The 20,196-nt window shown below is 32.3% G+C and overlaps 1 protein-coding gene and 1 long non-coding RNA gene across 4 annotated transcripts; one reads left to right on the top strand and one right to left on the bottom strand.

Moving 5' to 3' along the window:
• The first annotated feature begins 2,448 nt into the window (after window positions 1–2,448).
• Window positions 2,449–18,001, top strand: LOC111420675 (uncharacterized). 3 transcript variants are annotated; one of them, XM_023053722.2, is made up of 5 exons: window positions 2,449–2,498; window positions 10,464–10,666; window positions 11,419–11,538; window positions 11,760–11,817; window positions 17,724–18,001. In XM_023053722.2, the coding sequence occupies exons 2-5, from the start codon at window positions 10,512–10,514 to the stop codon at window positions 17,775–17,777; spliced, it is 387 nt and encodes a 128-aa protein (XP_022909490.1). In that variant the 5' UTR covers window positions 2,449–2,498; window positions 10,464–10,511; the 3' UTR covers window positions 17,778–18,001. The 3 variants fall into 3 exon arrangements, with proteins under 3 accessions (XP_022909490.1, XP_071053884.1, XP_071053883.1); XM_071197783.1 differs by lacking the exon at window positions 2,449–2,498 and adding an exon at window positions 6,595–6,696 and having other exon boundaries at window positions 11,760–11,812; XM_071197782.1 differs by lacking the exon at window positions 2,449–2,498 and adding an exon at window positions 6,596–6,696.
• Window positions 10,936–19,357, bottom strand: LOC139430607 (uncharacterized). The gene is made up of 4 exons (XR_011641000.1): window positions 18,128–19,357; window positions 12,517–18,031; window positions 11,129–12,456; window positions 10,936–11,077 (listed from the first exon to the last, which is right to left on the bottom strand). It is a non-coding gene; the product is annotated as an uncharacterized lncRNA (long non-coding RNA).
• Between the last annotated feature and the right edge of the window lie 839 nt (window positions 19,358–20,196).

Below are 20,196 nucleotides of genomic sequence, written 5' to 3'. Positions count from 1 at the left end.
TTGAAAATTCAACAAATTCATTCATATTTCATATTTTCGTATTTTTTTCGGTATTGACGCATCTGAGAGCAACAGTGCAAGAGAACAATATTGTTAAGGATAAAATTTACAATAACTATTATCCCATAAGTTTTTTTGTAATATGCTCCGTTTCCCGAGTGTTTTCATTAATAACTTGAAAAAGTATCAAAGTTATCTAATTTTCATGTTTTTGTATCTTTCACAATATTGACGCATCTAAGAGCAAAAGTGTAAGAGAGCAATATTGTTAACAATAAAATTTGCTATAATTATTTTTCTATACATTTTTTTGTAATATGCTCCATTTCCCGAGTGTTACCATTAACTAGAAAAAAAGCAATAAATTCATCTAATATTCATATTTTCGTATTTTTCTCGATATTGACCCATCTGAAAGCAAAAGTGAAAGAGAGGAATATTGTTAAGAATAAAATATTCTACAACTATTGTTCTAAAAGCTTTTTATCACATGCTCTGTTTCCCGAGTATTACCATTAACAACTTGAAAAAGCAACAAATTCATCCAATTTTCATATTTTCACATTTTTCTTGATATTGACGCATCTATGAGCAAAAGTACAAGAAAGCAATATTGTTAAGAATAAATTTTGCTACAACTATTGTTCCAAAAGCTTTTTTGTAATATGCTCCATTTCTCAAGTGTTGCCATTAACAACTTAGAAAAGCAAGAAATTCATTTTTCTCGATATCTATATATCTAAGAACAAAAGTGCAAGAGAGCAATATTGTTAACAATAAAATTTGCTATAATTATTTTTCCAAATTTTTTTGTGTAATAAGTATGCTGCGTTTCCCGAGTGTTACCATTAACTAGAAAAAGCAATAAATCCAATATTAATATTTTCGTTTTTTTCGAAATTTGCTACAACTATTGTTCTAAAAGTTTTTTTATCACATGCTCTGTTTCCCGAGTGTTACCATCATTAACTACTTGAAAAAGCAACAAATGCATCAAATTTGCATATTTTTGCATTTTTCTCGATATTGACGCAACTGAGAACAAAAGTGCAAGAGAGCAATATTATTAAGAACAAAATTTGCTATAACTATTGTTCCAAAAGTTTTTTTGTAACATTCTCCATTTCCCAAGTGTTACGATTAACTACTTGAAAAAGCAACGAATTCATCAAATTTTCATATTTTTGTATTTTTCTCGATATTGACGCATCTGAGGTTAAAAATGCAAGAAAGCAATGTTGTTAAGAATAAATTTTGCTACAACTATTGTTCCAAAAGTTTTTTTTTAATATGCTCCATTTCTCAAGTGTTACCATTAATAACTTAGAAAAATAAGAAATTCATCAAATTTTCATATTTTCGTATTTTTCTCGATATCTATACATATAAGAGCAATAGTGAAAGAGAACAATATTGCTAAGAATAAAATTGGTTACAACTTTCGTTTCAAAAGTTTTTTTCTAATTTGCTCCATTTCACGGCTGTTGAACAACTTGTAACTAGGGTGTTCCAGTTTCCGGAAGAACTAATTTTTTATGCTAAATTATTTTGGTTAACAAAAATAATAATCGACGATATACAAATTCATTTATAATGAGGTGTCGTCAACGTTGAATCTGAGTTGATTTCGAACAAGTTTCTGAGATGGTTGCAACATGGCATCCAAAACGCCAAACGCTTTTTTAGTTGATGAAATTTGATGCTAAACATTATCAACTTAAATAATCTAGATTTCGAATAAGGTAGCTTCTTATATAAATTTATTTATTGTGTATTATTTTATTCACAATTATTTCAAAGCAAAATAAATAAAATGTTCCAATTGTAACGGAGACATCATTTTACGCTAATTACGCAGATTACTACAAGGTACGTTAAAGAATCTTTTTGAAACGAATTCTTAGAACGAGCAATAAGTAAAAATAAATATGTTACGATTATAGCAGCAATATTTGCGGATTTATTTCGAGGGCTTTTCAAATTGTTTGCCATTCTCAGCATCCTTTTAGAATACCCACTGTAATGCATAATACTTTTTAAAGTAAAATCCCTCTCAGCTTTTCTATTATTCCTATAAAAAAATACACATTTTGCCATCTCTATATTTAAAGTAAGTACCCGATTATACGTAATTCCAAATAATTTCAAAGTTATCACTAAAAACGATTCAAAGTTTAAATGTCTTCAGTAGGTTTAACATTAAGTAAAGTGCTTATTAGGTGTCTTTAATTTAGAACAATGGTATTAAGATTAATATAATATATTATTGATATTAAGATTTTATTAGGAATAATAATTGTCTTTTAAGAAAATTGATTCGAGTCTTTTTAAGAATTGATTCAAAGAATTAGAAAAATTCGTGGCAATTCGAAGCAATTGCGCGCGTTTTCGCAAAGCTGCCTAGCTTTACGCAAGCGTATCCGTTCCAGAACGCTATAAAAGCTTCGAAACTTTAGACGTGCCTAGTGCCTATTCTATTCAAGCTCTACAGGCAACAGGTGAGTGGATTCCTGGTCAAATTTCTATCTGCTTTTAACGGTTTTCGCACATTTTCTGAGATATTACGTTACATTTTATAAAAACTTTATTAAAAAAAAAATGATAAATTTATTTTTTAATAATTTTTTTTAAATATTGAAACATTAATTGTAGATTTAAATAAGTTGCAAGTTTCCATAAAGTTCTAAGTCACTATAATAGATTAAGAAGTTATTAAAAACAATTTATTGATTAAAATTTAAATGTAAATTTCGGTTTAATTCAATTAATTCATAGAATTAGGTTTATAATGTAGTGGGTTTCCAAATCAAATGCAAATCAACTCGGGGCGATTTATGCAGATTGACAACGCGTTTACAACCTCTCTCGTCGTTTAGATAAACTTTTTTCTTTTCGACTTAAACAATTTGAGAAAAATTCATTAATTCGTTACGTACACGATAATTTCTAATCTATTCAAAACTTAATATACAACAAATACTTAATAATGAGGCGCCGAAAATTAATGACGAAACGTGATACGTTCAAGGTAAAATTTTATGTAACAGTAAGGTCATGGTCGGATATTCGATGTTGGGAAATTAAAAAATATTATCTTTGATACGTAATCTTAATTAATGTTTGAAGAAGGAAAGTGATAAAATAAGAACTAAAAAAAGAGCAGGTGGTCGTTTGGAACATCCGCATTTTAAAAGGCGTAGGAACTTTAACTTCAGTTACGAAACTCTCGATATACTTGAAAACGGGAAGCGGGACTTGGGTTTTAATGAGCCATTTCGTCGTGATTAGCGTTTAAAACGTAGTTATTCCATTAAGAAGTTTCATGGTTTTTTGATAAAGGTTGTTAATAAATTAATGTTAATGAGTTATTGTGGAAAATTATTCAAAAAATGATTACGTATAAAAACGAATCCTGCGGAGACTTTAATTTCCACATAGAGAGGTGTCGCAGTTATTTGAGTGTGGAAATAATAAATATAAATGAGCTTTTTATAAAAATAAAATCGCTTAATTAACAACAATAATAAACAATGGAAATAATTATTATCTGTTTAGTGGGGAAGTAAGTTCTCAAATAAACAAACATAATTTGATATGTGATATTCTTCGTAAAATTAAAAAAATAATAAATAACGTTAACTGTGGAATTTTTGGTATATTATTAAACGTTAGAAAAAGCAACAAAATTCATCAAATTCACCTTAGAGCAAGAGCGAGAGGAATATTGTTAAGAGTAAAATTTGCTACAACTTTCATTCCAAAAGTTTGTTTGCAATTTATTGCAAACTTGAAAATGCATTAACGACTTGAAAATGTAACAAATTCATACAATTTTTATATTTTCGTATCTTTCTCAATATTGACGCATCTAAGAGCAAAAGTGCAAGAGAGCAATATTGTTAAGAATAAAATTTGCAACAAATATTGATCCAAAAGTTCTTTTGTAATATAACTTGTAAAACAAATTCATCCAATTCTCATTTTTCGTATTTCTCTCGATATTGACGCATCTGAGAGCAAAAGTGAATTAGACCAATATTGTTAAGAATAGAATTTGCTATAACTATTGTTCCAAAAGTTTGTTTGTAACATACTCCGTTTCCCGAGTGTTACCATTACCAATTTGAAAATTCAACAAATTCATCCAATTTTCATATTTTCGTATTTTTCTTGTTATTGACGCATCTAATAACAAAAGTGTAAGAGAGCAATATTGTTAAGAATAGAATTTGCTACAACTTTTGTTCTAAAAATTCTTTTCCAATATGCCCCATTTCCCGAGTGTTAAGACCTTGAAAATTTAACAACACCAAATCTTCATATTTTCGTATTTTTCTTGATATTGACGAATCAAAGAGCAAAACTGCAAGAGAGCAATGTTGTTAAGAATAAAATTTGCTACAATTTTTGTTCTAAGTGTTTTTTTGAAAAAGCCCCGTTTCTCAAGTGTTACCATTAAGAACTTGAAAATTCAACAAATTCATCCAATTTTCATATATTCGTATTTTTCTTGATATTAACGCATCTAATAGCAAAACTGTAAGAGAGCAATATTGTTAAGAATAGAATTTACTACAACTATTGTTCCAAAAGATTGTTTTGCAACAGGCACCGTTTTCCGAATGTTACCATTAACAACTTGAAAATTCAACAAATTCATCCAATTTTCATATTTTCGTGTTTTTCTTGATATTGACGCATCTAATAGCAATAGTGTAACAGAGCAATATTGATAAGAGTAGAATTTGCTACAACTTTTGTTCTAAAAATTCTTTTCCAATATGCCCCATTTTCCGAGTGTTACCATTAAGACCTTGAAAATTCAACAACACCAAATTTTTATATTTTCGTATTTTTCTTGATATTGACGCATCTAAGGGGAAGATCGCAAGAAGGCAATATTGTTAAGAATAAAATTTGCTACAACTATTGTTCCAAAAGTTTTTATGGAAAATGCCCCGTTTCTTGAGTGTTACCATTAAGAACTTGAAAATTCATCCAATTTTCATATTTTCGTATTTTTCTTCATATTGACGCATCTAACAGCAAAAGTGTAAGAGAGTAGTATTGTTAAGAATAGAATTTGCTACAACTATTGTTCCAACAGTTTTTATGGAAAATGCCCCGTTTCTTGAGTGTTACCATTAAGAACTTTAAAATTCATCCTATTTTCATATATTCGTATTTTTCTTGATATTGACACATCTAATAGCAAAAGTGTAAGAGAGCAATATTGTTAAGAATTGAATTTGCTACAACTATTGTTCTAAAATTGTTTTCCAATATGCTCCATTTCCCGAGTGTTACCATTAACAACTTGGAAATGCAACAAATTCATACAATTTTCATATTTTCGTATCTTTCTCTAATATTGATGCATCTAAGAGCAAAAGTGCAAGAGAGCAATATTGTTAAGAATAAAAATTGCAACAAATATTGATCCAAAAGTCTTTTTGTAATATGCTTTGATTCCCCAATGTTACTATTAACAACTTGTAAAACAACAAATTCATCCAATTTTCATATTTTCGTATTTTTCTTGTTATTGACGCATCAAAGAGCAAATGTGCAAGAGAGCAATGTTGTTAAGAATAAAATTTGCTACAACTTTTATTCTAAAAGTTTTTTTGGAAAATGCCCCGTATCTCGAGTGTTACCATTAAGAACTTGAAAATTCAGAAAATTTATCCAATTATCATATTTTCGTATTTCTCTTTATATTGGCGCATCTAATAGCAAAAGTGTAAGAGAGCAATATTTGATTGCAACTTTTGTTCTAAAAGTTTTTTTTCAATATGCCCCGTTTTCCCGAGTGTTACCACCAAATTTTCATATTTTTCTTGATATTAATACATCTAAGAGGAAAAGCACAAGAATGTAGTATTGTTAAGAATAAAATTTGCCTAGAAAAAGCAACTGTGGAATTTTCGGTGTATTAGTAAACGTTTGAGTCTTAATTAATTGATAAAGTGTTTTAATATAATCTCTTATCCGTTATAATACCATATTTTTTGTGTAACACCTAATTAACCATTTTAATTATCCAAATTAATATTTATCATTCAAATTTTATAACAGTTCGACAAGAAAATTTTAAGTGTCGATTATCTCTAACAGTTTTGATTGCAAAGATTTAATTTGTCTGTTATGGAACATTCGGGATTAACCGTCTTAAGAGACGCACGGCTAAACCCGAAACTTTTTAGTTCTAGGTCTAGAGTTCTAGAGTTTGTTTCTCATTAATGTTGTTGTGAACATTTGAACAAAAAAGATTTTTTCACTTAAGTTAGAAATGTAAGGAACCTTTCTATACTTTATTGGTTTATTGTTTTCTCTTATATCATTAGTCATTAGTGTTGTTGTGAACATTTGAAGATTTGAACATTCAAAATGACATATTAAGACAAAGGTTTCGGTTAAGAAAAAATAAACGTTTGTTTTTGAATTTTGCGACTTTTAAAAATGTAATTGTTTTGGTAATACACATACATAATACGCACGCGCAGCGTTCAACTCTTGCGCTTGTTAGATTTAGTTATTTTTCGATTCGATAAAATCCTGCTGTGTTCTATAAAATTTTTACTTGTTAGCGTGCTTGATTTTAATTCTATTAAATTGTAATGTAATGTTGTTTGAATTGTTAAAAAAACACATTGAAAGATTATGATGTACATCTTGGTTGACTTCAAAGAAACAGTAAGTTGATTTTAAAAAAGATTTTTGTCATTTAAATTTTTATAATTTTGATAATAATTAAAAAAAATTATATGTAAAACTTGTTCCTTGTAGCTAACGAAATGCTCTGAAAAAGGTTATAAACATTAACCGAAATATACAGGGTGTTTCTAAATTAATGCGAAAGATTCCAAGGTGATTTTTCAGCGAAAATTAAAAGTAATTTTTCCTTTAACTTTAGAAGGCAGTAACTTGGAAGGGAGGGGGTTTTGAACAAAAAGTTATATGAAACACAAAAAAAATAATAATTTCAACTAACCGGTTACTCGATTAATCCAATACTGCTCACGTTGTATCTATCGGTCGAATATACTTCTTGCCTAGTGTTATAGTGTTAAGTTAATTCCAGGTTTAGTTTTTATTCAGTGCTAGGTTGCTCATCTGCATAACTATTGTATGGACATCTGCTTACGCTGCCCGGAAAATTTTGGTGGATTCACATCTAGAATTTATTACAATATGTTTCGGTTAGTGAATATGTTGATATCTGATCCCTACTATTTTCGAATGTATACTAGTATGTGTCTTTGTGGTTATAGAACGTATTATTAATCCTAAGGTTGTTGAGTGAGCATAGTTTAATCATGAATTCCCCGTTATCATTTGATTTTTGGTATTACAGTGTACTCTAGGCAGAGTTACTCGTCTTGCTTTGCGTTAATCCTCAAATTCAGAAGATAACATTTTTCAATGTGCCGCAATTTAAGAACTATATTCCGATAAGAATTATATTCACAAAATAAACTTAAAATTGGTAAATATACATTATATTTCATCCAATCATCTTCATAAAGTTTTTCATAATATTATGAAAAATTTGATAGAAAAGAGATATAAACTTGATTCATATTCAGTACTTGTAGAGTATTTGGCATACTTCATCTACTCGACTTGGAGAAGACATTTAAATTCTTCTATCGATTTTGGACGATTGTTACACCTTTTAACTCGGGAACCAATTGGTGCCAGGGATTCTTGATGCTTCTTCGTGCTCTTATTTAAAATAGTGCAGTAATCGTCAATGTTGAGCTTACCCTCTTGGTCTGGCAAGATCGCAGACCCTGTGATCCAAACGCTAAAGAGTGAACTCTAATCCGTTGTGCCAAAGAACCTGGTTTGATCTACTTAGTAATGAAAAGCTTATGGGTGGCAGCACAAACAATGTTTTGAGGGAACATTCTGACAATCATCGCTCACCATTCACTTCTTCGTCATAGGCCAGTGGCGATTTAAGCTAATTCATCTCGCTAGATTGCTTCTTCAGAATACCATTTCTGTAATACCATTCTCGAAATTAGATAATTCTGCAATTCCGCCATACACATCATATTACGAGAAAAATCTTGTTTCATGTACCATGTCGTTTATTTAACGAGGCTAATTTATTTCTTACGCTGCTTCATATTAATTGTTGCTAGTAAAGATTCGGTAAAAATATCATTGCTTGTGTCCAGTATTTATCCATTCCAGTTTTTCTGCCAGTTCCCCAATCGCTCATCGAACACAACAGGACGAACAGAACGAGGTGAGTCGTTAAAGAAAAAATTTCCATTTCTAGACTTGGCATACCAATCACCATCAGCGCATCTTTCAGTTATGGCACCCTCCCCATATACAATAAATATCACGAGCAGGTTTTGCGACCTTAAAACCTTGATTCAAAGCATACAGACGGAGGTTGTTTTACAATAGTACGGTGTACCAACAAAATTTTTTACACATTTTCAATCTTTAAACTTGTATTTCAACTTCAATCCTCAATCGTCTCTGGATGATTCCACAACGTCTCTAATTAATTATTTGTCACAAATAATAATCTATCGGAATCGAAACCCAGCTTTTAAATGGACAATTAACATTGTTATTTTTGGCTGAGAATGCGTTTTTCGAAAATTGTGTGTAAAACGACGATTGATACATTAGTTATGTAGCGGGTAGTAAATAGTGGTGCCATCCTGTTGATTCCAAATATCGGCAAAATCTTCCTTTGTTATCTTAGGGCATAAAAAGTCTGTTAATATGGTATGATGACGGTCGCTCTATGATGCCTTTTAAAGACCAACCCAACCCAACCCAAAACAATTTTGGGTGCATAGACTCAATTGTCACGTGTAGATAAAGATGCTCATCTTGATTTCATCTACAATTAATCATGTCAACTGAACATGATGAACTTTCTACATTCACTTAGTAAAGATTTAATTTTTCTGTTTTGGAACATTCAGGCTTAGCTGTCTTAAAAGACGCACTACTAAACCCGAATGTTTCTAGTTGTAGTGCTAGTATTAGCTCTAGTTTTAGTTGTTATTCAGCGTTAGGTTGTTGTCTTCTCCTTCTTCTTCTTTGCGAAAGCTAGTAGCTTGTTTCATCCATCTTACTCCTCCTCTCGTTCTTGTTCCTGCGATTTTAAAGTCTAACTATCCTTCCATCACTTCGGCGGCCTTCCCGGAGATCGTTTGAACGCCTGCTTTGCATTTCTAGCGATTTTTACCAATCCATAATTCGCTATCCGTGACACATGTTCATTCCAAAATCTTCTCTTCCCTCAGATCCATCTTACTACATCTTTCACTTGGTATTCTTCTCTGATCTTATTACTTTAATGAGATAGGTTCCTTCTTTAACGTGTTCTCTGTTATTGCTCTCAACACTCTGATCTCGTTTGTACGTGCCATCCTTTTGGTTTCAGAATTTCCGCCGTGTTATGTCATCACAAGTCTAACACATGCCTTGTATATCCGCACTTTGCTTGCAGTTGTCATCCAAATATTTTTCCACATTTTTTTCACTCATCTAATATTTCACACTCTCTTTCAAGTTTCCATATGGTGAGATTATTATGGCTAAATACTTAGGTTCAGATACTTGTTCGATTTTTCTGTTCAGATCTAGCTTGCATCGTCGTGGTTTCCTAGCAATTACCATGCTTTTTGTTTTGGAGGTTGACACTTCCATGTTAAGCTTCTGGGCCTGTAGACCATTCTCATCAGCACAACTTTATGAGTTGGTTTCTCACTGTATCCATGGTTGTATATTCTTATTGACTTAAAACTAGGACTAACACCAGACGTACAACTTGATATTTTCGGGTTTAACCGTGCGCCTGAAGACTAGTACCAGTATTAGCTTTACTTTTAGTTGCTATTCAGCGCCAGATTGTTGTATATTTTTGGTTTCGGACTTAGCCGTACGTCTTGAGACGTTTTGTAGTAATATATCAAGAGTATCTAGTCTTCTGGAAGCAGTTTCTATTCTTTTTACTGCAATATTTACTCTTTTACATCCAATATCTAGCCTTTTGGAAGCAGTATCAAATCGTGTGAGAGCAATATTTCGAGCTCTGGTGACAATATCTAGTTTTCTAGAAACAGTATCTAGCCTTGTATCGGTAGTGTCTGATGTTCTGCAACAGATTTAGCCCTCTGCCGACAATAATAAGTGTTTTGGTGACAATATTTAGTTAATGTAATATGTAGTCTTCCATCAGTACTATCAACTATTCCAAACGCAGCATCTATTTTTGTCAGGAGTGCGTCTGAAGACGGCTAAACAGTAATGCTTTTTAACTTTGTACATCCATTTTGTATCAACTTTTAGCTTTTTCGCTAATTTTTGGTAATAAATAATGCTTTGCGTAACAAATTCTTGGAAATGTATTATACATATATTTATGTATCATATATCCTTACTGCATCTTCAAACCTGAAAAAATTAAATTTTAATTTCAGAATATTCATTTAAACTACACCAAAGAAACCCAAAAAGAAATAATAACAATGAAGTGGCTCCAATTTTACTGTGTATCTCTAATTGCGATGTTGGTAATCTTAGAAGGAATTGGTACGAATGCAGCCCCTAGTTACCATGACGGGGACATGTTGAAAACATTGTTGGATTTGGAGAGGAAATACGCTGCGGTTGCGAGACCAAGGTAAGATTACCGATTAAGACAACTGTAGACATTCCGCTATTAAAATCCGATTCCTTGACATTTCATTTTCGGTTTATTTCTTAAGTGCGAACGAAAATGGGACGAGCTTCATCTCCGGTAATATTAAAATTTCCGGGGTCACGGTGAATTTCTTTCTACAATTCCAATGAAAAAATTCATTCATGATTTACAAATAGAATAAACAAAAAAAACTTAGGGAAACAAAATATTAATTAGTTAGGATGGATTATACCAGAAAAGTACAAAACAAAGTTTTCATATTATATTATATACATCACTATATTTTCCATGATATATAAAATATTTTATCGTATATTTCCTTTCGGTTTATGTGTAAGTAGTCCGTCGATGCTGAGTATGATTTACGATTTTCGTACGTTCAAATGGTCTCTACAAAAAGAAATTGTATCGTAAATTCTAAAATATTATGCAAGAAAGTACCTTATAATAATAAGTGTTAAATCCAATAATCGATAAATTCTATGTTTTTACATGTAAAGTCCATTGAGTTAATTATTTTTTACATTAAAACTACTGTTTATAAAAGAAAACCATCCATCAATCTTTTTCGAGCGACATTTTCGTATATACATAACTTTTCCGCATCGTTGATGCTAAACATTTTATAGAGGATTATGGAGGCTTGGCTCAAACCTTTACATCACCAATAAATAAGTTTTAAACGTTTTAAATTGATCGTTCGATTTGGTTTATATCTCGTTATTATTTAGTTTGCGTAGCGATTCAACAAAATCGACCAGATCGATCACGGAACCGAAAGTTCAACGCGCTATCAACATGCTTAGGCTACAGAATCTTGATAAGCTGTACGCTGAAAAATCGAGACCAAGGTGAGCGAGATTTTCTTTGATTTTTGGTCTCTTCTTTCTAAATTAAAAAAAAATCAATTTAAACACTACTCCTATTTAGACCTAGTAATTAGTACACATCAATAGTTTCTCTAATTATCACGTAATTATTATTATTATTTTTAAATCACGTAATTAGTTATGTAATGAGCTTATTTTTAATTATCTTCTTGACTGATAATTCAATTTTTTATTTGTTCCAGATTTGGGAAACGTGCTGATGATGGATTCAATTTCCAGGCACCCGATTATGAAGGTCAGGTATGAAATTAAGTTTAGTAAAAATTAGGATATATATTAGTTCTTAAAATATTTGCATCCTTTTACTTTTGAATACAATATAGTCAACATCCCAACTTACATAACTGATAATATCTTTTCATGGATGTGCAGAACACTCCATGCTCGAGATAACGTAGAAGTGCATCGTTCAAGTGCAATCTCATATCCCAATTTACATAACTGATAATATTAGCTTTTCATGGATGTGAGGGGAGTTTTAGTTCTGCTTGATTTCAATTGTGCCTTTGATACGATTATGCTAGAATTGCTGGGATTGGATGATTCTTTTTTGGAATCAATTGTATCTTATCTTTATGCAAGGATAAAGAGATACACATATTTGGCACAATAACATTAATACCATTAACCTTGCTTTATCTAATTCTAAGTACCATTCCAGAGAAGTAGCAGAACACTCCAAACTCGAGATAATGTAGAAGCGCAATCTCATAGAATATATTATATAGTCATAGTCCCAACTTACATAATTGATAATATTAGCTTTTCATGGATGTGAGGGGAGTTTTAGTTCTGTTTGATTTCAATTGTGCATTTGATATGATCAGGTTGAAATCGCTGAGGTTGGATGATTCTTTTTTGGAATCAATTGCTTCTTATCTGCAAGGACAAAAAAAATACAAATATTTTGCACAAAAACATTACTATCACTAAACTTACTTTATTTTATTCTAAGTATAGACTCATACATCTATAAAATAATGCCCATAATCTTTGTGCTCATCAAACCAGAGAAATGGCAGAACACTCCACACTCGAGATAATAACCTTCGATCTTCTGCAAATGTTCTTCATTAGCTAAAAATTTGTTACTCATTTGATGCATGACTACAACAATATAAATTATCAAGATTACTAGAAATTGATAAAATGAAATCACAAAATTGAGTGTAATAATGGTATTATTCAAAAATGAGTCATTCTTACAAAATACTGGTGTTGATTTAAAGTGGTTATCCTCATAAACTAAAGCTTTTAAATAAATAATATTTACATTCTGTAAATATTCGGGCATCCTTCTCATGCTCATGAATCCACCACTCGATGTCACGTCCAGTTATTCTTCCCACAAGTGCATGATAGCCGATAAACTCCTGCATCCTTTAATAAGGTTAGATTGTCTTTAACTATCAGAAGAGCGTTCCTAATTTTGCTGACTATACTCTGTCGAAATTTAAGTCATTTACGAACTCTAGCAATAACTGTTTACAAAACTACAATATCTCAATCCATTCCAGAGATACTTGGCCTACGACTTTTAAGTGAAACACCCTGTATGTCGATGACTAGCCCTGAAGCTTACTTCGGTAAGCACCCCAGAATGAGTTTCTGGCGAAGATCATTCACGAGATCTTAGATTGGCACTCTGATTAATAGAGACTCCACATCGAACCTTACCAGGATATCCTGGGGATTAGCTTTATAGTTTTGATTCATTCCACAAAATGTGTGCAACCTCTAATATATGATTCTGTTTTATCTGTAAAAAGAGATCTTGGCAAGGTCTTGTACCAACTAGCCTCATAGCGGGACATTTGGATTATGGATTTTAGGTAATCCATAATTTCTTGGTGGTACTGGGGCCTATGGAAACAAAGTTCTCTGTTGCTCTGCCGGAATTTCTGAAGTTTTCACCAATTTTCTCATTTCCTTATTAGTTTCTCGGTTGGGTCCTCCTTAATTTTCTTGTAGGTAGCTGGATTCAAATGGCTCGTTATCTTGTCATTGCATTATTTCCTGTCCATGACCACGGTGGGTTGGGTTGGGTTGGCATTCCCTTCGACTGCTGGTAGACCGATGATGTCTGGTTTTTCTGTGATTCTGTCATTAATTGTCAGATTTGATTTTGGTAACTTAGCTGATCTCCGTCTAGGTTCTAGGTCTAGTGTTAGTTCTAGTGATAATAATAGTATTACTCATAGTTTTAGTTCAATATCTATAGATGTTTTGATGCTCTGTCTTCTTAGTGTCCAAAACATCTACAAAAGATTACTGTTTTGCAGCTTCCGTTTCCCTGAGAAATTTAATCATGGTGTGGTGAAAATTCAGGTGGTCTAAGAACTGCTAGATACGCTTCTTTCCATCCTGAGAGATCACAAAGGTATCATCCACGTAACGGAGCCAAAGACCTGCATCCTTTAATGAGGTTAGATTGTCTTTAGCTATCAGAAGAGCGTTGTTCCTAATTTTGCTAACTATACTGTGTCGTACAACAATTTAGTTTTTCTTCAGGCGTCTTGAAACTTAAGGAAGGCAGATAAATCCAGCTATTACTGTAGTCGTTTTGCAGTCCATCTCTTAGAAATTCTTCTTTGAACTCTTTTTGTCGCATATCCTTTCTGCTCGCAGCTACAAGGCTTGGATCACTGACCTCACTTGTTGCTGATGGTGATTGGAGGAAGCTTGTGGATCAGTTCGTATGCGTTTTCTTCCGATACACTCCTAGTTCCATGCTTTCTGTCTTCTTAGTGAGCAAAACATCCAGGAAAGGTAACTGTTTTGCGGCTTCCATTTCCACGATAAATTTAATGATGGACATTCTTTATTCTTCAAACATCTCCAAACTGTTGAGAAAGCTTATCATGCCACGTCGGTCTTTTTAATGCGTCCAAAACATTCAGTAGTTCAGAATGTTATTGAGGAAGTTTGTCTCTTTCTGCCAAAACTGAAAATTCAACCAAGAAAATTAAAAATTTTTCGATGTTCTATCACTTGCACCTAATAAAAACTTTATGTTAAAGAGAAAGTTTCTTTTGACTGCAGCGTCATCTTTATTTTTGTACAATAAAAAATAACAAAAATTAAGAACTGAAGTCATTTACGAACTCTAGCAATAACTTCTTACAAAACTACAATATCTCAACCCTATTCAAGAGTTGATTCTTTTTTGGAATCATTTGCTTCTTATCTTTATGCAAGGACTAAAGTGATGAACATATTTTGCCCAACAACATTAATATCATTAACCTTTCTTGACCTTATTCTAAGTATAGACTCATGCACCTATAAAGTAATGCCCATAATCTAAGTCCTCATCAAACCAGAGAAGTGGCAGAACACTCCACACTCACGATAATGTTGAAACGCATCATTCAAGCGCAATCTCATAGAATAATTTATTATAATCAACCTCATTATAGACACTTGGCTTATGATTCTGTTTTAACTCTTAACTCTTTGAGGTACTCCGGGTTACAATTTAACCCACTTAAAAATAGACCTTTATAGTATGCTGGGACAAAATTTAACCCACTTTGAAAAATGGTTGTAACTGGCACGTACATTTTTTTTCTTGTGCCTCTAGGGTTATTTTTGTCGGGATATTTACGTACCGCAAAGAGTTAAAGGAGGCAGAATCTTGGTAAGGTGTTTTGCCAATTAGCGGCGTAGATGGAGTTTGGATTATGGATTTTAGGTAATCTATATTTTCTTGGTGGTACTGGGTTTCTTACTGGTACTATGGAAACAAACTTCTCTGTTGTTCTGTTGGAATTTCTATAGTTTTCACAATTTTTCTCATTTCTTTACTATCTTCTCGGTTGAGTCCTTCTCAGTTTTCTTATAGGTGGCTGAATTAAAAAGGCTCGTCATCTTGTCATTGTATTATTTTCTGTCCATGACCACGGTAGGTTGGGTTGGGTTGGCATTCCGTTTGTCTGCTGATAGAACGATGATGTCTGGTTTTTCTGTGAGTTTCTAGTGATAATACTAGTATTAGTCATAGTTTTAGTTCAATATCTATAGATATTTTGATACTCTGTCTGATTAGTGGCTCCACAAAAGATAACTGTTTTGCAGCTTCCGTTTTCATGGTAAATTTATTCATAGTGTGTTGAGAATTCAGGTGGTCTAGGAACTCCTGGAGCCATAATTTTGGTTTCCACGGACTCTTCCTTTACGCTTCTTCTTAAAACGTATCCATGTAGAAATTGGCGATTAATTTGGTGATTTGGTTATCCCTTCGTATTGCTCGTTGAATTCTGACCAAACTTCTCAGTTGTTCTGCTAAAATTTCTGTAGATTTCACCAATTCTTTCATTTCTTTACTATCTTCTCGGTTGAGTCCTCCTTAATTTTCTTGAAGGTAGCTTGTCATTGCTTTCTTTCCTGTTCATGACCATAGTGGTTGTTAGAACGATGGTCTACTGGTAGAACGATGATATTTGTTTTTTCTGTTATCCTCCGCAGTGTGTCATTAACCTAATTGTCAGATTTGATTTCGGTGGCTTAGCTGATCTCGGTCTAGGTCAAATGTTGGTTCTAGTGATAATACAAGTCATTGTTTTAGTTCAATATCTGTAGATGTTTTGATGCTTCCTGAAGAAAAGTCTCAGAAATTCTCAAACATCTCCATGAACCTAAAGATGCCTTTAATTTAAAGATGCTTCTTAGAAATGCTTTTTGGAGACATGACAAAGATTCCCAAGTAAGATGCCAGATTTTACTGCAATATATGCAATTCTGGCTTCATACTTAGAAAGGTGCTACATATTGAGAGATCTCTGAAGAATTTTATAAGATTGAAATCAGACTCCAAATCTATCACCCCACGTCGCCACCATGTTCAAAGCAGTACACAAAGTCCAAGTATCATGTTCATTGAAAGTGAATAGTTTCATATCATCGTATATTCAAGTTTTGAAGTAGTCCAGAGATCCAGTGGCAAAGTCCAATGTCTCTGGACACATTTATTCTAACTTCTTAAGAAGGAGAATCCTAAGAAAAGTCTTAGTAAAAAATGCAAAATTCGCAATGTAAATCTCACATCTATTTCGCCTTATTAGTTATTCCGCGGAGCGAGAGACGTACATGGTAATAAAGACGGTGACATCCGTGTAATTGCAGATTAAGCTGAACGCACTCAATTCTCTGAAATCCGAGAATGCTTATTTTAAGATTCAGAATCGTTTTATCAAACACACAGAGATAATATAAAAATAGAAAAAATCTAAAATTATAAAGTCAGAAAATATCTTCCTTTGGTCTAAATGTATTGGGAAATTTTTGTATTCGGTTATTGCGGTAATGAGCAATTCTCGGAAAATTTCTCCTTTTGCGGTTCGATGATAATATCCCATGTGTTATCAGAAAAGCAGTTATTTCGCTATAAATCATTTATATTAATCTCCTCTTACATAATTAAGATAACAAACGCTTGCTTGTAGTTCTTTAATGTTGAGACAAAGTTTGATGATTATAAATATAAGCAAACTGGATAAACAAATTAATACCATTCCCAATTACTTCTCTTTGCTAACGACTTGAATCTAGTAGTGGCTTTTCTCTCAACATAGTTATAAAACCATATCAATAGCAATCAACATTCGGTTGGTACAACCGAACTAATCAGGTCTAATTAACTTCATAGCACAAATGCCACACATCGGATCTGATCGTATCCTCCTCGCACACATATTAAACGATATCGAATGATTAATAGGGGGGCTTGACACGCGACACGAAATACCTTTTAATCTCCTAATTTCGCGATAAAACAAGGGCAACATCTGTCAGAACGTTATTGCATTTCAATACAATAACATATGCATGCTTTTTTATTCGGTTGCGGCAATTTGGAAAACCAATTTCCCGTCTCGTAATCGGAATTTCCATTTTCACATCGAAACCGTCACGTTTTGAATAGCCTTTAAGACTATTTTTTATTCCTCCTCTTTGTTTTTCGTTTTTTTTACGCGTTCTTTTCTTTAAAAAAGGGGGAATTGAGTACTAGATTGGAATAACAAAGAGATTTTGAACGATAGCTTCCGGGTGAAAAATCTATTATGGTAATGGCACCTTTCCCGGAATTGAAATATATGAAGAGGGGGCAATCTTTCGTTCCTTATATGTATCAATTTGTGTTACAGGACTTCCAAGTCAATGAGTCAACTTTGAACGAATGGGTTCCGATTCGCAGATGAGGACTGACATCGCTGAATAAGAATACTACTAGTAGAGCACATACCTTTCCCGTTTTCCCGTAGACAATCACTTTTAGTTCAATTCTCTTTGAACATTTTATCTATTAGATTACCCCTCTTTTACTAGCCCACTTCTGAATGTATTGCAAAAGCTGAGTGTACTATTTTAAACTGCAAAGCATTTCAAATAAAATATATCAAATAAATGTGCCAATAATCAAATATTCTTCTTGTTTTCTTTTATCCTTTTAATTCTAAAAAGAAATAAAGCGATTTAGTGATTTATAACTAGTATTAACAAAATAAAAATTGAATTAGAGTTATTAATAAAGTTATTCAGAAAATATTACCGTGTTTTATTCTTACTGCAATATAGAAAAATGATGTCAAAAAATATATAGAACTGTATTAATGATTTTCCAAGTTACCCAGACATTTCTAAGAAATTTCATAATCATCAAAAAGTGTCTGCCCATTTTTATAGATTTCCTGAAGACACCTATAGACGTTAAAAAGTCCATAGAAGCCTCTTAATGATTTCCCCAGTTACCCTAACACTTCCATAATTATCAAACAGTCTCTAAACGCGTTCCAGGTACAAGACACTCAATGATGTCAATAAGACTCCAGGAGCTTACTAATGATTTCCCAAGTTACCTAGACATTTTTAAGAATTTCCCTAATTGTCAATATATATATAAACTCACATATAGACACTCAATGATATCAAAAAGAATCTAAGAGCTTACAAATGACTTTTCAAGTTGCCTATATACTTCTAAGAATTTCCATATTTATCAAAAAGTATCCAAACACTTTCTGAACATTTTTAACGATCTCCAGAGGGCACTTATAGATGTCAAAAACTCCCTAAATACTTATTAATGATATCCACAGTTACCCAAATAATTCTAACAATTTCCATAATTATCAAACAGTGTATAAACACGTTCCAGGTACATTTGAAGATTTTTAGAACATACCCAATGATGTCAATAAGACTCCACGAGCTTACTAATGATTTCCCAAGTTACCTAGACATTTCTAAGTATTTCCTTAATTGTCAAAATACGTCTAAACGCTTTCCATATACACCTATAGCCTTCTAGAAGACACGCAATGAAATCAAAAAGTCTCCAAGAGCTTACAAATGACTACTCAAGTTGCCTATATACTTCTAAGAATTTCCATATTTATCAAAAAGTATCCAAACGCTTTCTGGACATTTTTAACGATCTCCAGAGGACACTTATAGATGTCAATAACTCCCTAAAAACTTATTAATGATATCCACAGTTACCCAAATAATTCTAACAATTTCCATAATTATCAAACAGTGTATAAACACGTTCCAGGTACATTTGAAGATTTTTAGAACACATTCAATGATGGCAATAAGACTCTAGGAGCTTACTAATGATTTCCCAAGTCACCTAGACATTTCTAAGAATTTCCATAATTGGCAAAATATGTCTAAACGCTTTCCATATACACCTATAGCCTTCTAGAAGACACGCAATGATATCAAAAAGTCTCCAAGAGCTTACTAATGCCCATATACTTCTAAGAATTTCCGTAATTATCAAGACAAAGTTTTTTAAAATGTTTATGCATGTTCGATTCTGTTGATCAGTATTTAATACTCGACGTTATCATTTTAACGAAATCGTAGGGGTTAAAAATTTCCAAAAAAAACCTTAGTTTCATATAAAAATCTTGATAATATCCATATAGATCTGTGCATGTCTTGTAATTTGAACTAGTTTAAATATCTTTTGTCGCGTTATAAATCTAAAATATTTATAAACATTATAAAATTGTATTAAGGACGTTATTGTTTCTTACCCTTAAATCGTGCATACAACTCTAAAGAGATAAATGTACCTCAAGATTATTTTTGAAGTAGCTTAGGGCAATTTCGGACAACCTTGAAAATGCGTTAATTTTTTATATGAACGTTGCAACATTAATGATTAATTTCCCAAGAACGTGATATCCTGAAAATATAAATTACAGCCTTTATAATAAAATCGACAACGAGATTTTTATAGTTAATACAAACTTAATTAATACATAGTTTTTACTATGAAATCTAAGCGGTAAGTCATATTGTTAAGTAAAAGTTGCAGTTTAAAAAACTATATCTCTTGGAAAATGTAAGAATAGAATGAAAACCGATGTCAAAATAAAAATATTTTGTTGACATAACCGAAAGGATCGAAAGAGAATTTAATTCCGGACGTTGAATCCATTCAATTTTTACCCGCTCCTGGCTTGTTGGCGATTACCGCTTATCCTGCGGTTGACGGTTTTGTTTCCGTTTTCAATAGATTAGATTTAACGGTAAAAGGCTGCCGCTTACGCGAATATTATTATTCTACAATATAGCTTTTATAAAATTCTTACGCGGACAGGTAAT

This window comes from Onthophagus taurus, chromosome 7, assembly GCF_036711975.1.
Source record: "Onthophagus taurus isolate NC chromosome 7, IU_Otau_3.0, whole genome shotgun sequence".
In the NCBI taxonomy this organism is placed as follows: domain Eukaryota; kingdom Metazoa; phylum Arthropoda; class Insecta; order Coleoptera; family Scarabaeidae; genus Onthophagus; species Onthophagus taurus.
The sequence above is the reverse complement of the archived record's forward strand: the minus strand, read 5'-3'. Positions and strand labels throughout refer to the sequence as shown.

Bases quoted from the DNA above. Each gene is read 5' to 3' on its own strand.
- LOC111420675 (XM_071197782.1), top strand. From the start codon at position 6,664: ATGATGTACATCTTGGTTGACTTCAAAGAAACA. The intron at 11,539-11,759 runs GTGAGCGAGATT...TATTTGTTCCAG, and splicing joins GCTGAAAAATCGAGACCAAG to ATTTGGGAAACGTGCTGATG. The intron at 11,818-17,723 runs GTATGAAATTAA...TTTGTGTTACAG, and splicing joins CACCCGATTATGAAGGTCAG to GACTTCCAAGTCAATGAGTC.